Source organism: Heterocephalus glaber, unplaced genomic scaffold (genome assembly GCF_053883595.1).
Source record: "Heterocephalus glaber isolate CG9 unplaced genomic scaffold, H.glaber_assembly_v1.0 deba00000676, whole genome shotgun sequence".
NCBI classification, from domain to species: Eukaryota; Metazoa; Chordata; class Mammalia; order Rodentia; family Bathyergidae; genus Heterocephalus; species Heterocephalus glaber.
Genome location: NW_028258156.1, coordinates 21,289,796 through 21,306,731, shown reverse-complemented (window position 1 = coordinate 21,306,731; position 16,936 = coordinate 21,289,796). Strand labels below are relative to the sequence as shown.

Here is a 16,936-nt window from a genome sequence, read left to right as displayed (position 1 = left end):
ACAAGTGGCTGGCACTGAGGTTGTAATTCAAGACTTTGTTCGTAAGTTAAAACAAATCCTGGTCGTAGCCCAAGTTGTTCATGTCAGGCCAGTCATAACTCAAGGGTCCACTGTATAATACTGTTAGTAAGACCATTACAAAGCTTGGAGGGCAATGCCAAAATCACAAACTTCTCCAGCATTTTGATGAATATATATATATATATAAATATATAAAATCTTTAACAAATTCCAAATTCAGTTCTCCAAGTATTTTTTTTTTTTTTTTTTGTACCAGGGATCAAACTTGGGACCTTGCGCTTGCGAGGCAGGCGGCAGAACCACTGAGCTAAATCCCCAACCACTAAGTATTTTCTTTTGACTTAATTTGCTACTTAGTTATCCCATGGGGTGTGCTTATATACCTGCATAACATGGGCAAAACACTTATATACATAAGCTTAAGAAATGGAAACATTCCTAACATGGACATTTCTGTCATTCGGAAATGTTACTTCATGTCGTGCTAGAAAAAACTGCTTTTATCTAATATGCAGATTTCAATTGTGACCTCTCAAACAGAATCTTAAAGGAACAGATATTTTGTTTTGTTTTGTTTTTTGGTACTGGGGATTGAACTCAGGACCTTGTGTTTGCAAGGCAGGTGGCGAAACCACTGAGCTAAATCCCCAGCCCCAAAGGAACAGATATTTAAAAGTGAAAAGTTCCTTACGGGTCAAGAAGTCTCTGATTTCCTTGATCAGATTTCTCAGCTCCTCATTGCTCTTGCCCACTTTGTCTCTGGTAGCATTTGTTTTCAACAGAACATCCTGAGCATTCTGTTTTGCCTCATCTGCCTTCAGTTTTGCTTCAGAGACCTAAATATCAAGAACAAATTACTCATGAAACAATTTCACTCTCAAGCAGACTAGAATGTTAGAAATGATCTAGAAAATGGTATTGAAGAACTAAGCATCGGAATCATGTCTCAGGGAAACAGACTGCTCCCAGCTAACAAAGTACTGTATTCCCGTGCAGACTCGAAGTGTTCAGTGTACAAACTGCCATATGGTGTTCTTACAGTGGGCTAGCGTTTAATGTTTTTTAAGTGTTTTTCTTTTTAACTTCTCCAAGAATGTAATCTCGCCTTTTCCTCAGGTATTAACATAAATATCGCAGTGAAGAATGAACCAGAGCCCAAATGCTTAGTGTAGAATTTTTCCAGTACAGCTGGATACCTTCACAACCCCAATAAAGTAGTACAGTTTTCAATTTACCATCAACCCATGACTTAAGCTCCTTGCTAACTAGGGTTATTCCTGTGAAGAGAAAAATTCAACTATCTATGAATAAAAGCCTCCCCATCTCTTTTCTTGACCACACAAGAATGTGAACTTTCATACTTGACTCTGAAAAAAAGTTTTCAGTCAGCATTTAGAATTGATTTCTCCCTTTCAGATCCTCTAATCTTCAGCTGGAAGCAAACAAATAAGTTTAACAAAGCTGAGGTGGCCCTCAGAATTACCATCTTGGAGAGCTGTTCCACGTCAGCCAGGGCACCCAGGACATCTCGGTCAAAGTCCATGGCTTTCTGCCAGGCACTGTGGGCGACAGTGACCAGACCTCCACAGCCAGGCCCCCCACACTTCTTCTGTCCGTCGTCAGCTCTGCAGTTCGGGCCACCACACTCGGTCTCGGAACAGTCAGCCCCTGGCGGCGTTCCACAGACCTGCAAGGAGCCGGGGGTCAGGCGCGAGGGTTGGAGGCAGTGCTGCAGCAGAAGAGCTGTGCGGGCCTGGGTGGCCCCAAGAACTGCAGGCGTCCTCAGCAGGGGGGCTGAGAAATATGTGTTGGGAGACCAGAGGGACAGGAGCGGGGAGCTCAGGAGTCCGCTCAGCTGCTCTCTTGTAGTGAATGAAGTTTACATCCCCTCCATACCTGGCCACATGCACTAGAATGCCATGCAGGTGCTCCCCAAGGTATAAGTATCTTTAGCAAGTTGAGGTTACCACAGAATGCTTCCCTGGTTTTCTGTCTACGTAGTTTTTCTTTTTAAGCCACCGTGAAACTTCTTTGGGCCCAGCACCACGTTAACTGCCCTGGTGACTGTGGTGACAGAAGGCCCATTATCTAGCCTCTTAGTAACACACTTCTGGTTAAGAAGACAGAGTCACTCCACACAGTAGCAAAGATCAGGTCAAGAATAAGACCATGAGTATGAAGGGAAATGGGCAAAGGGGAGACTGCTAAGGATCACAGCCGTCACACACAGCTGGGCAAGGGTTTGTTGGCTGGTAGGACCTGAGCAGGGGAGGGGGAGACGTCACAGATGTCAAAGGGAGCAAGAAAACAACGAACAAAAGGCAGACGCAGCTTTCCCAGGTTACCTATCACCTCCCTCCCCCCACCGGGGGTCGGTCCGAACTCGCAGGCACGGCACCACTGAGCTACATCCCCTTCTTATCTATCAGACTTCTCTGAGATCACCAAATAATTATGTGACACTAAGGAAAACTGAGAAATTACACGTCATAGTATATTTTCTATATGATAGAAAAGACTGTGCAGGAAGAAAATTGTATGTAGAGCTGTCCTTTTATGGAAAATGTTCACACTGAAAAGAAGCAAAATGTACTGCAGTGAAAGGCAATTACGGGAATACTCCCGAATGAAGTTTTTGTTTTTAAAAAGTAAAAGCATTTTTAGTAGATACTTTTTGGCCTAATAGTTTTAATTTTATTCCCTAGCTCAGATTAACTAAAATAATATTCTTTCACATTTCTTGTTTATTCTGTGTGGTAAAAAAGAACATGAGTCCTAGTCAAGAAGAGAAACCGAAAACCTCCAGGATGCTTTCTAAAAACAATCTGACGGCACACTAGGCCTGGTTTGTTTCGACGGACAGAAGCAGGCACGAGAAAAGCAGCATGCTCAGAGATAAAGGACCAGAGGTAACTGAAAACACAAAGAAACAAAAATCTACCTCTTGACTAGAAAATGAGTTCTCACAGATAGTTAACACAGATAAAGAAACAGTAAGAGACCTGCTAACCCTGGCTAACCCCTGGGTGGCTCACCAGGTACAAAGCCCACAAGGAGAAAGCACATTTGTGAAGGCCAGAGGAAGCCGCCCGCTCGCCTCGAAGTCCTAGATGCCTCCGTAATTATGAAGCCAGCGTCCTTCAACCTGCTCAGCTGCCTCTCTGATGACTGATTTTTTACTAGAATTTGTAAGGAAGCAATCCATCTTGAAAGATGATCAAGAGAATTGGCATTTCATGCCCGAATATAACACCTTTTTCTACTCTTAGGTGCAGTTTACACATGACTCTAGACCTTCATTTTTGTTTTTGCATGTAATGGTGACAGGAGATCGACACAATCTAGTTTCATTAGATGCTGTAAAGCTTCATGGGGTAATGAGTATCAGATCTTGTGGGCATCAAACTGGCACTACAGTATGGACAGCGAGTTTTCACGCGCGTGCGTGTGTAGGGTGTTACGACTAAGATGACGATGACTGAACTTTTTAGTGTCCAATACACCTGCACTCTTACCTGTTTCTCTACATTTCTATGCTGAATGAACACGAGACTTAAGTCTATAAAAAATACTCTCCAAATTCTCTCAGGCGCCCTTCCATGAAAAGCAATGGAAACATGAGGAGGAAACGGCTCAGTTTGGCTTTCTTTTGGCCTTCTGCCTGATTTTCATTAAACTCACTACTCAGTTTCTCTTGGCTCCAGAATTACTTTTTAAAAGCTTCTAGGAAGTTAATCTACTTTCTAGGCTGGTTTCAGGCTTAATCTTCACCAGGTAAAGGTACTGGAACAAAGGATCATTTTAGTTACAAAAAATTCTTTAGCTGTCTTTGATTTTTTGGGGGGAAAATATTTTCCAGAATTATTCTGAATTCCTCCACTGATATGGATTTTGCACTTCAAATCAGAACATAGTGAAAAGAGAAATGTCCATATTATAAAAGGATCAAGTTCCAGTCAGAAGTCACTCAGCTGATACAAGTGTGGGAGAGTAGCTATGACCCTGGCTGTACCTCAGAGAAGCAGCTGGAAGGCAGAGGAGGCTAAGAAGCCTTGCTTTGTCGCTGTAGCTCTAGGGGGTTACAAATACTCCACCTTGGCCTGGGCCCAAGGCCTATTAGCAAACAGCGATATTAAAGACAAAGCAGGGTGGGTTTTTTTTTTTTCCCCTCCTGTAGCAAGACAGCAGTGAGGCCCAATCCCAGATGTTACCAGCTCCGCAGCGGCTGAAAGGTCCAGACTTTGGAGTTTGCCTGCCAGTTCATCGAGAAGGCGTGCTTGGTCCTCTTGTTTTTCCCTGAACTGGGACTCCTGCTCCAACATCACATCTTCTACTCTGTCCCGCATGAGAGCTGACTGCTCCACGGTACTGTTGGGATCTGTGGTTGAGGCGTTCACCCTCTCCTCTGCCTCAACAGACATCTGGAAGTACTTGGTAATACTATCCAAGGCGCCTAGGGCAGGAAGTGAAATTGCCCCGGTTAGTCTTGCTGTACCCCATTTTCCTCACCAAGCACTGTCCTTATTTATCATCTTCTGGCTCTCAATTTACTGTATGGTTTTAGGGTTCCAGAAAAGAATCTTTATGAAGAAGTAGAGCTTTCCTGTCATGACCAGTGAATCCGTTCTGTCCCATTAGAGATGTTATGGAGTGAAAAATGAAATTCATCACGTATATGTTTCTGCATACAGGCAATTAGTTCTTTCTGAAGAGCTGATATTGGGCAACCTATAGATTATGTGACCAGATGATTTTTCCCTTTTCTCAGTTATTCAGATCCACTCATATACCTAGTGTTATGTACTTAATACTATGACATGTTTTGACTGAGTTAAAAAAAATTGTGCATAAAACAGAATAGTGCGATCTAACATTTCTACTTTGTTTTGCTTTTGGGGGGAGGGTCCCTTGTAGCCTACGATATCAATAAACAAGGATCTGGAAAAATTATTTCCTGACCAAATAACATTCTCAAATGTGAAAGGATCTACAGAATTTTCAACTTAATTATCCAAGACAGGTTGTGGAAGAAAAGGCCAAGGAGTTGAACTACTAACTGGAAAATTAAGAAACGGATGCCACAACTATCGCTCCTGGCCCCCCTTGAAACCTCTGCTATGTTGCTTAGCCTCTCCGTGCCTCAAGTCCCAAAGTTGTAAAACAGGAACTTTAATCCCATTTGAGCCAGAGACTCGATGAGGAAAAGTTTAATTATTAAATTATTAAAAGAAATTTATTTTCCCTGCAAGTATTACGTTTAGGCAGATGGTGAAATCTATTGTCTAGGATTGACTTTTTGCACAAAAGACACTCACCTCGAATATCTGAGTTTTTGATAAATTCCAGTTGTTCAGCAAGTTCTTTCACAGTGTTGTCAAGGCTTTCTGCTTCTGCCTGTAGCAAGTCCAGTTCCCTGGCTGTGCTGTTGCTTTGTGCAGCTGTGTCAGATAATTTCACTTCTACTTGAGCCATTTTTTCTGTAACATCTTTGGTTAGTTTCCTGTTTGTTTTTTTTAAAAAAAAGAGTACCTAAATAAGATCAGCCAAAGGAAAATTGTAAAATCTCATTTTTACATCTCCTAATTCTCTGTCCATGACTGTACTACTTCAGTTTAGTAATTTGTAACAATTCCATGTCTAGGTGTCTTGTAAGAGATTCTATTAACTATAGCAACTTTTCCTTCTTCAAAGACTCGAAGGCAACACAGGCACTCAGCTGCGCTGCGGTGGGTGGCCGTGGAGGGGCTCCAAGTCTCTGCTGTAACACGAGCACAGGTCAGTGCCGGCTTCCAGCTCCATACATAAGCAGACTGCAAGGGCTCAAGAGACACAAATGACTGCAGTGCATAATTATGCCTCCCAGCCACCTGCCAAAACCTTTCCCTGAACCGCAGGGATCTCCTTCAAGACGGAACATGAAGAGAAGCCTGCAGCCCACCACGGAGACAATGGCAACCACCTGAGCCAGCTTTTCATATGCTCTTCACTAGCATCAAGGTCCCATCAAAGGAGCCTCCTTCTCCCACCAGACCACACCCTTTGAGTTTTCATAAGGAAAGGGATGACTGATATATGGAGAACAATCATGTAGCTTTTACAATAATCCAAACCCAACTGCATTTTGTTCTGTATCTTCTACCTCAAAAGCTGCCCTTTAGGAATCTATTTGTAAACACATTGTGTGGCCCACATGTCTACCACAAAGGAAGTAGGGTTTGAGAAGAACTTACTTCTGTAATTACTGCTTCACCAACTGAAGAGGATTGTTTTCTCGGGGATATAAAGAGCATAAAACCTGAGCTGATGGCAGTGTGTGCCTCTCATCCCAGCTACTAGGAAGGGTTGCTGAAGCGTGAATCACTCATGTCCAGACATTTAGGCCCAGCCTGGGCATCCTAGTGACACCCTGTCTGCTAAAAAGAAAAAACACTGGGAAAATGTAAAGATGCTAAAAACTTGAGGGCTATTAGGAAAATCATATTTAAGCCTGAGATAATACCATAAATGATCCAACTCAAAGAACAAGAGCTTAATTGGATCATGCGATTTGGTGTGATGAACCTGATGGCTTTTTTCCTGAGGACAGCAGTTTCTTTTTTTCAGTGTCCTGCTTTTATTAATCTGTTGTTCACAAAAGGCTGTCGTTTCTTCTTAGGTCTCAAAAACTATTATAATTTTTTTTAAAAAGTCAAGCCTGACATTGGTTTTTTGTTTTTGTTGTTCTGGGGATTAAAGCCAGGGGCTCACACATGCTAGCCAAGTGCTCTACCCGTGAGCTATATCCAAGCTCCATAACACTGTATATTTTTAAGACAATCTGAGGTCCTAAAACATATATCCTTGGACATTATGTTAAAAAAAAAAAAAAAAGATTAATGATGCTGTTTTTCCTGAGGTGATAGCAATCTGCCTCACGCATAGTAAAGGTCGAAACAGCTGCTTCTGGATTGGAAGCTCCTGGCAGGCTCTCCCAGGACACTGGGTATTTTAGTTCTGCAGGCACAGGATACCCAGGCCAAGAATAATTTCCTAAATGGCCCTGCACTCATAAAATGGCCTAAAACTTGTGACTGCTGCACAGAAGGAGGCCAAGTCTCTTTCTAAGGTCAAATGCCTCGTTATATACATTATCACTTCATGGCAGACAGTGCCTCACACCCTGGCCAACCACGTGGTCGCGGGCACAAACCCTGAGGCTTTAAGGGACCAGTTGCATTGAACTGTAAGGACAAGGAACTTGAGCTCCAGATGTCACCTGTCCTCTGGCTTTCCCCACATCAGATAAGATGAAGAGTCCAGCAGGCTTTTTGGAGATGCTAACTACAGTCCCATCCCACACAAAAATTGTTCTTGCACTGCTGTCAGAACCTAAAGTCATAACCTAGGCAGGAACAAGAGGATGGTTCGTGTTTTGTCCATCGGCTCCTAGGTCTACACTAGGCTGTTTCTGGGGTCCCTTTTGGCAAAAGTAGTTAGACTGTTTGAGGGCAGGGAAAATAAGGCTAGAAGGTGGGAAAATAAGGCTAGAAGGTAGAAAAATGATCCCTGAGAAGTTCAGCAGCTCATCTCAACTCTCTCTGCTTTAACTGTTAAAAGACACTTATGGAGTCATATGTGGTGATGCACGCCTGTAATCCTAGCACTTGGGAGACGGAGGCAGGAGAATGGCAAATTTGAGGCCAGCCTGTGAGTTCGTGGCCAGTGTGGACTCTATAAGGACACCCAGTCTCAGAAACAAAACAAAGCGAAACAACCTCCAATTAATTATCCAATCTGAGAGATGAACATCCAGAGAAGGGATAGAAGTATCTTTTGTTGTAAAGAAGTTTTTAATGATTAGATGAAGCACTGGTCTAGTGGACCAATGACTAAGCAGCAAAATAACTTAGGAATAAAAAGTCTTATTGGGGATGGAATTCCCCTAGTAGCAGCAGCAAGTTACAGTAACAATAATTTAGATTTGCCATGACTTTCTTGCAATTACATTTCAGTTCATAAACCAATCCTTGTGTTACTCTGTAGGGTAAAGCAAATACTATTTCCCCAACCTCCACAGGATAGAAGATAGAGGCCCATGAATTAAGTGCGTGATCCAAGTTCAGAAGCCTGGTGCGTGGGAGAGCCGAGACCCAGATATGGAGCGTCTGTCTTAAACTGTGTTTCCTTCCCTGACAGCAGGACTGTGAGGAGGACGATAAAACACTCACTTCCTGTACTGCAGCCTGCAGCATCTTGGACCCCGATGATGTGCCCATGTTCACTCACCCAAGACTGCTGGAAACAAATGGCCCAGCATCCATTTTCACTTTAGGACTACAGCCATCTAATAGAAGCACCATCCCAGGAAGGTTTTGCTGTTTAAAAGTTGAAAAAACATTGCACGTTGTTATTCCAACCATTAACTACTTACTCTGCTTCCTCAAAGAGATTCCCAATGTTTTTTAGTGGCTCAGCTGCCGGGCTCTGGGCCAGGATCTCTTTTATTTCGTTGATTTTCTTCTCCACCGAGTCCACCGTCTCCTGGTAAGGCCCAATCACGCCGCTGATCTTCAGGGCCTTGGCTTTCTCCAGGAATTTGTGGGTCCTGTTGGTCAGCTCAGCGATGATCACGTCCCAGAGAGCAAAGCACTGGTGGCAGGGCGTGCAGTTGGGGAAGACACCCGAGTACCCTCGTGTGCACTTGTCGCAGCGTGGCCCCTCGACACCCTCCACACAGACACACCGGCCGCTGGACTGGTGACACTGTGGCGTCTCGATGCCCCTGGGGTCACAATCACAGGCTAGAAGGGAAACAGCAATGCCAGCTGATCTCGATCACGAGCTCAGTGACCAGATTTGGTTTCCTGAGCCACTGTTACCATGGGAAGGTGTCAATCATCAGTGTACCTACACCCACGCCGACTGCAGCAGCTCCCTCCCACACACACTTCAACCACTGTTGACCCCTTCTGAACAATAACAGTAGTAATTAAAACTTAACAGCTAGCACTTACTGAGCACTTACCATGTGCCAGCCATTACAGGCATATTTTATAGGCATTTCACTTAATCCTCACCACAACCCTGTACAAGTACAATAATCACTATTTTACAGATGTGGAAATTGAAATGCAGAGATCACATGACTGCTCCTGGCCACACAGCAGGAAAAAGGCCACATCAGGACATGTTTGGACACACATCTTCTGCCTGTGCTCCCAACCTGAGCTGTCCTGTAACCCTGACTCCCCTCTGACCATCTCAGTATGGAAAGCGCAGGCTGCATCCCGATTATGAGAAGCATCTGATGAGTTACAGCACTCAAGAGCCGTGCCTAGCACAACCGACCCTATCTGGTCACAAAATAGGATGGTGAATAGTTTGGTCAGTGGAATGAACTTGACCAAAAGAAAACTAAATCTGAAAGAAGTTTCAGGAATTGTTTAGACGCTTTGAGCTGCCTGCTGCTGGATAACCACCCTAACACAGTAAGCACACACTCATAAAATATCAGAGGTCATCCAGGGGTCTGGAGAACCTTTAAGTCCCAACCTGCCACTGATTCCATATACAGTAGCTGGCACCTGGTGCAGAGCCAAATGCCACAGGGTAAAATCATGCCTGGTACAGGTAAAAAAAATCAGCATTTCCCACTGGCAACTGTGGCCGATTACTAATGAAAATGCCTATTCCAGTCCCAAATCTCAGGTGACCAAATTATCAGCACTTCACCTATCACAGTATTTATGCAGGCTCTGAATAACAAAAGGCCTGTGCACACACGTCTGGCCAACAGTCCGTTCTGAGAAAAGGTGTAAGTAAAATAAATATACTCTTATCGCTCTAGCTAGACTGTGGACAGACTTCAAGGACAGGGCCCAGTGAGAGTAACCTGCACTTAAGAGTTGAACCATCTTTGCCTAATGAGGCACCAACCTCGTTTACAGGCACACAAGGACATTTCTGCACCTCTACAAAAGAAAATAATCCTCCTAGGAACCCAATGTCAGCTGCAGTGAAGCGTGGCAGGTTCACTCTTTCCAGTATGTCTATAAAATATTTTTGGGTAAATAGCTGTAATTCGTCTCTGACACTTCCCGAAGGAACATCCTCTAGAGCCAGGTACATGTTGGTCCCAAGGGCTGCTTGCACCTGGGCCCTCTCCACTCAGAAGTGTGCTAGTGGCCTGTGCCCTTCACAGACCCTCACCTCATCCTGCCTTGTCATGTGCATCTCCCTTTCCCTCTGTGAGCCAGTGACGTGCCAGATTCTTGAGCAGCAAAACTGAAGAGTCCAGCACGGGTTTAGGAACAAAGCCTGTAAATCCTGCCCCAGCTATGTGACTCTGGACAGTTAGGAAAATGAGCCACGGCTTCCACATCTGGAATACCTGGGGACAGCCAGGGAAATAGGGCCTGGGAATGGCATTGTTAGATCATTTCTCAGATGAAATTAGGAAGAATTTAGACAATGCTGTACCTGAAGGGTTTATGTTGTCTACGAAGAAATCCATCTATTATTTGGCAAAATTCAGTTGCCTTCAGAAAGCTCCAAGTTACCAGGTCACCTCTGTCAGAACCACCTGGATCGTGAAACATGGATGACTTCCCTGCCTGCCCCTCTTCTGATTCAGCAGGTCTAGGAAGGGCCCAAGAACTTGTTTTTGTTTTATTTTCACAGTACTAGGGATTGAACTTGGGGTTCTAGCCTACCCTTGAACTGGCAATCCTCCTGACTCAGCCTCCTAAGTAGCTGGGATTACAGGTGTGCACCATTATATCCAGCTAAGAACCTGCATTTCTAACAAATTCCCAGGAGACACTGAGGTTGAGGGAGTATTTTAAGGAGTATTAACCATGTTATTTTCCCAGCTGTTTCTACCTTCTCTGTGCGTGTGCCTGTGTATTTCTCACCCTTTACAGGGTGGAGGTGGAGCAGAATCAGTTTTGAAAATTCACTAATGTGGGTTAATGCACAAACGTATGGACCTATGTAAGTGGGGAATGAAAATGTCCCTAACAATCGAGGCCACTTGGGGGTTCCTACCGGGCAGCCCATAAATGGCCCCCCGAACCGACTTGTGGGGCTCACTTACCCCACGCCTCCCCTAGGCTCGAGACGACTGAGGCAGACGCCATAAGGCTGTTAGTTTATTTCCCACAGATTTTGCAGAGGTACAACTTAGTTCTGTCCTGTATAGGATTTTTTTTTTACTGGGTAAGGGATGCATGCATACATTGCATTCATTTTCATTTGATAATTTTTCATGTATTTCATTGGTAAAGGCACATATTGCTCTTATCTTGTCACAGGCATCTTAGAGAGGAAAACATCAGCCCACCTGTGGAGAAGCCTGCCCTCCTTACAGGGGTTACTGTGGGCTAAAGAGCTCCAGTTCAGCGAGCTGCCCAGCATTCTCCCCGCCAGCTGAGAAGTGCATCAACATGCAAAAGCTAGTCCTGAGCTCTCTCAGGAAGGGCACAAAGCAACTGTGCCAGATGCATCAGGTCTGAATTTCAAACTGAAGCCAGAAAGTGCTGACACTTCTCAGACAGGCGCGTCCTCCCTGCCTACTGAGCTTCCCGAGCGGCTTCTCCAGGGCTGCTGGGAGATGAGAACCCGAAGGCCACTCCCAAGCTTGTAAGCAGAGCTTCCCCAGGGTGTTCTCGTGAAACTCCTCACTCACATGGCTGACAGCTTCAAGCTTCATGGACACTGACTCTTAAGTAAATTCTGCAGCTGCCTCACACCCACCAGGGCCCAACAACTGTAAGCCAGTGGTGTTGGCTGCAGCTCACAAGATCTACTGGGCTTTCTCCTCTCTTCTCCGAGTGGGACAACTTGGCAGGAAATCAAAAACTTTCTTCTGGAAAAGAGTGTATATGGCAAAAGTTGTCACTTGATACTTCAAAGGAACAAATTGTGAAGATAAAGAACATAATCATTTTAATGGGCCGTAAGGCTTCATTTTCACCTGTAATGCATTCTGTTCTGTGGTCAGGTTTCTTCTATGTTTAGTAAGTTTTCTTGTCTCAAACGTGATCCTAATAGGTAAGTACATGAAGAATACTGCTTTAATTTAAATGACACTGGTGGCCAGAGGAAAACATTAGCCAAGTCCATGTCACAGTGGGGTATAGCTATGTCCCCATATTTCAGCAGTACTATCCTTCCTGCTTGTCTTAGCTGCTTCCCTCTCCTCCTCTCAGTATCCTAAGCCCACTGGACAAAGTCCACCCTCAGCGGCCTGGCATTTAAGGCTATGCAAATCTAATGAGGTCCCTCTGACTCTAGCTATGGCTGTTTCCGGACAGTACTTTCCATGGCCTTGCACTACATGTCCTTTGGCTAAGAGAGTAACTTCCTCTCAGTGCCAGGTGTCAACAGGAGCCAGCAGGCCTGTGACAGAGCAGGGACCCTGGGCCACACAGGCTTGGCCTCAGAACCCAGCTCTCCTCTTATTCGACACATTAACCTGGGTGTGACAGCTGTCAGCTGAGAGGGATCAGGCACAACCACAGACTGTTGGAAAGACAAAATTCATATGTATATAATATGCCTAAAAGGGCTGCACATGGCAGATCTGCTATAAATCGCCACCAGAGGTAACTTTTCTGTGAAATCTTCTCTGATGACTCTACTTACCCCTGATCCTGCCCTCTTCCGAGAGCTGAAAAGACTATCCCATGCCATTTCCTACTTCCTCTTAGCCCATTACTTCAGTTTACATGCTGGCTTTCCCAGGAGAGCCTGGTCAGTCCTCCAGCTCAGACACGAGCCATGTCCACTCCCTGCTGTGCGCTGATCGCCAGCCAGTGTCGGGCTCATGACCCGTCCTTCTACGGGAACTTCAGCCTGCCTTGGTGCAGGCAAAGTCCTGCATCCCAAGAGCCAATATAGGGGAATCTGCGGCCTTCCAGCCATATGGGTCTGCCCGGTCTGCTTCAGGCCAGCAGGTCAGTGGATAATGACCTGGACATTTCTATTTCCCCATGTGCAAGGGAAACGTAAATCCTCTGTCTCTCTTACATGTGGTTTTCTTTTTTCTGACATTTTCTCCTACCTTTTCCCCTTTTTTGGCCTCTATAATTTTAATTTTGTAATGAAAGCTGGAGACAATGATTATGATTTCATCTGCAGAAATGAGCTGCTGTAGAGCCCAGGGGTCCCAAACTTTCAGGTAAGACCCGAAAAGGAAGGATTTCAGGCTTTGCTGACCACTCTGTCCCTGTTGTGACTACTCAGCTCTGGCTCTGCAGCACCAAAGTAGCCCCACATGACCCGGGAACAAATGGGTGCAAAGCCTTTTTTCCCAGCACCGGCGGGGGGCACGTTGAGGCCCATGTGTACCGTGCCCACCTCTAGGCTAGCCCTCCACTTCCGGAGACACGGTTCTGCTTCCAGGCTTACACAAGACAAGACTTCACCCTCCTGCCAACACAGCTCATGGTTCTCTAAAGACGCAAATCAAATCTGGTTTCCTAAATCACAAAGGAAATAAAGAAAAACGTGGGTGATTGTGGAAGAAATCTCAACCTGAGGAAACAATACAGGCATTCTAAAGATGCACGTGTGGGCAAGGAACAAACTGTGTTCTTCTACTAAAGAAATATGAAATGAGGAACAAGCCAAGTTTGGAAACGTTCACTATGCAGAGCCTCTCACCTCCGCTCCACAGTTCTAGCCACCCCTGGGTTGAGGGATGCTGGCCTTTGCCCAGAGCCGGGGGCCTGCAATGGAAACTGTACCCTCCCCTTCTGCTATCTGTGAATCAAAAAAGGTTCCTCGTGCGACCCTTTGACTTCTGAGGGACATGATGCAGAGCCCCAGGCTGAAGTTTCCTCCAGTGTGCTCAGCGGGGGGCGGAGGGGTTCCCTCCGGGTCACAGCACAGTGGCGGGCTTGTTCGGACTTGGCATGATCGGCCAAGGGCACCAACCCACACGGACAATAGGAACATTCAACGAATTGGAAGCTGGCGGGTCTACTCATTTGTCTTTTACATAACTACATTTTTTTTCCATAAGGAGAATACTTGGCTATGACCTAAGTCTTTCTATACGCATATTGTCTGCTATGTGGCACCAGAAAGTCTAAATTTGTGCTCTCCGACAAACCATTTCAACGGACAATGTATTTGGCAATTAATTACACAATTCAAGAAAGGAGTGTATGTTCTTTTCCCATAGTCCTATCTAATTTTGGAAGTCACTTCTTGTCCTTGCTGATCTTTGGACTTAGTCCTTCAAGTCCTGGTCTCCAATTTCGAGGGTGCCACCGGGCACACAGAACCCTGCACTGTCTCCTCCTCACTTCTGCCCTGGCCCAACGGTCCTGGGTCTGGATCCCAGGCCGTCCAGTAGCCATGAGGCCCTGTGGCTGATTAAGTCAATTTTCATGGTTTTTCTCTCTCTCTGGATGCCTTGTAGGTGCATCAGCTTCCTCTACAGGGTATCAAAGGCATTTAGGGTCCAGGACTTTCTTGTTTGAGAGCTTGCTTTTTAAGCTCTTGCCCCTTAAGGGACCTTTATCATCCTTGGCTCCTGAACACCAAATGCCTATACCAGAGATGGCGAACCTTTGAGAAAAGAGAGCCAAATCCCACTTATGTATTGCAAAGTGCCAACACTGCAGTAAACCTGAAAATTGAGGTTTTAATTTAGAAAAAATGCATACATTAACATCTTTTGTCTTAAAAGAAAAATAATACACGTGCCATAGATTCACCACCACTGGCCTATATCAACTGTCCCATCAGGGCATAAACTCAAATGTTTTCTTCTCCCAAATAAGAAATGCCCTAAACCAGCTCAGCTAGTGTGAACACAAAGAGGAGACACTGTAGACTGTAGCATTCAAATAGATCCAACATTTTATAACTTTGAGTTGCTAAAGTTAGCAACTCGGTCAGGTACCTTCACTCCACATTTTAACACTTTGGGGAAAGGGGGTTTCTGGTTGGCATTTAAAAAGAAACCAAAGGTTAAGTTTGGAAAAATGACATAGTTTAGTAGGAAGACAAGACTAGAACCCTTGGATCTAGAGCCTGAAAATACTGCTTGCAGAATTCCTATGAGCACACATTCTTATAATATCTTATAATAGCTTATAATATCTCCAAAGGGCTGGTAACCAACATTTTACTGCTTGGGGGTGGGCTGAACGGATGTGAAGACTGATACAATGTAAAGGTCAGGAATAGGAAAGATCTTCCCCTTCCCCTTCCCTTCTTATTTGGCAGTACTGGGGACAAACCTAGGTCCTTTGCAATGAGCTACATGCGTAGCTCTTTTCTTCTTTCTTTTCTTTTCTTCCTTCCTAACTAGCTATCTACTTAGAGACAAGGTCTTGCTATGTATATGTAGTTCAGGCTGTTCTTGAACTCACAATATAGCCGAAGCTAGCCTCAAACTTGGGGAGATCCTTCTGCCTCAGCCTCCGGAGTGCTAGGATTACAGGAGTTAACCACCAAGCCTGGCTTCTTTTTATTTTTTTGCAGCAGAGACTACATTGCCCAGGCTGGCTTCTAACCTCAGCCTCCTGAGTAACTGGTATCACAGGCATGCACACCATGCCTGGCTCTGGGATTAAGTTCAGAAAGCAAATTCTGCATACATTTAGTTTGAAAATTACATGCGTATGATATATGATAAAAACACAGAGGACTTACCCAAACCAAGGCAGTGTGTGCCAGGGTGGGGTGGGTGTGAGCTCTCTGAATGCAGGAGCAGTAAGGAAACAACATCCAGCTCTGGTTGGGAGGCTGTGCCTCTGCTTGTACCCTACCACCCTCCAGCCACGGCCTCAGGCAGGGAAGGAAGCCTGTAGCCCAGATGATCTTGTAGTCCCTTCACTAACTACAAGTCTTATTATCTTACGGAGAAAAAGAAAATGCTACAGGGAGAAATGGAAAGGAATATACACATCCAGTTTCAATACACAAACCACATTTCCTTGCAAATACTTAAGTTTTTGTTTTGGATGTGTTTGTTTTTCCTGATTACAGGTTTTGTACACAATGGGCTGACTTTTAGATAAAATGAATAAAGAAGTCGGTGAACATCAATGCTATAAATCTCACCCTTCACAGTTTCTAAAACAAGACCTAACTTTTGATCCATACAAGTTTGAGGGCAGAGGGGCAGTTAAACCATAATTTCTCTGGAAAAATTAGAGGGAAAAGTTAAGAAAAGATAAGAGGGTAAGGGGTAATGTTCACAGCACTGTGTGAGCAATTCTCTGACTGACTCTGCTTCCGGGGTAGCAGGCTTTTCAAGCCAACAAAGCTAAGACTGCAGCCAAGGGTCAGAGAGCTTTGGCAGCCAAGGCTATTCTGTCAAAGACACAGTGGATAGAATCAGCACGAACAAAGCCTTTATCTGGAGAAAAATCAAGCCCAGGGGGATTAGAATACTGAGGAATGAAGGCAATAGTGATTAGGGTCCTGGAGGACCCATCTCAGTGAAGGTTTCAGGAAGAATCTTAGGGCAAGGCTTGGTCTTCTGATGATGTGAGTCAGACCTCAGTGACCATCCACATCTGAATGAAACACTGCTCATCCCTGACCCAGCAAACTCAGCCCCCTGGGACACAGACTTGCACCTCAGCCCCCCCCCCAACCCCCTGGGGCTCAGCCTCCACCGAAATCACATGCAATCCTGGTCTCTCCCCTGCTCCCTGCAGGATGTTTTCCTGCTGTCAAAGAACATAGTTTCTGGTTTCTGACCTTTTGCAGGAGATACCAAAAGAGTTGCTCATTTGAAGATCTGTTATTTCTTATTGTTGTAGCCAAAAGAGGAAAAGGTCATTTTCAAATTTAGAGTCCAATAGGGACATATGATTTCATATGTGCAACAAAGAAAATAAACCTAAGAGTATATAAGAAATGATCAAAAATATTCAGTTATAAACTAAAAACACAGGGAGAACAAAGCAGG

At 44.8% G+C, this 16,936-nt stretch overlaps 2 protein-coding genes across 6 annotated transcripts in view; one reads left to right on the top strand and one right to left on the bottom strand.

Annotated features, from left to right (window-relative positions):
- Dld (dihydrolipoamide dehydrogenase) overlaps positions 1 to 13,530 on the top strand; it is a 50,002-nt gene extending 36,472 nt beyond the window's left edge. The window contains exons 15-16 of one of the 4 annotated variants that reach the window (XR_015449287.1): positions 8,197 to 9,488; positions 11,313 to 13,530. The gene's annotated coding sequence lies outside the window, so the exon portion shown is untranslated. Of the gene's footprint in view, positions 1 to 1,437; positions 1,555 to 2,786; positions 4,470 to 8,196; positions 9,489 to 11,312 lie in introns of those variants that run through there. The other 3 variants (XR_015449288.1, XR_015449286.1, XR_015449289.1) reach the window with 3 other exon arrangements.
- The window catches only part of Lamb1 (laminin subunit beta 1), a 71,569-nt gene that overhangs the window by 7,027 nt on the left and 47,606 nt on the right, over positions 1 to 16,936 (bottom strand). For both annotated transcript variants that reach the window (XM_004839650.4, XM_021253914.2), the window contains exons 25-29: positions 8,432 to 8,801; positions 5,337 to 5,521; positions 4,233 to 4,474; positions 1,505 to 1,708; positions 713 to 857 (exon numbers count right to left, since the gene is read on the bottom strand). In XM_004839650.4, the coding sequence (XP_004839707.1) occupies positions 713 to 857; positions 1,505 to 1,708; positions 4,233 to 4,474; positions 5,337 to 5,521; positions 8,432 to 8,801 (1,146 nt within the window). The remainder of the gene's footprint in view (positions 1 to 712; positions 858 to 1,504; positions 1,709 to 4,232; positions 4,475 to 5,336; positions 5,522 to 8,431; positions 8,802 to 16,936) is intronic.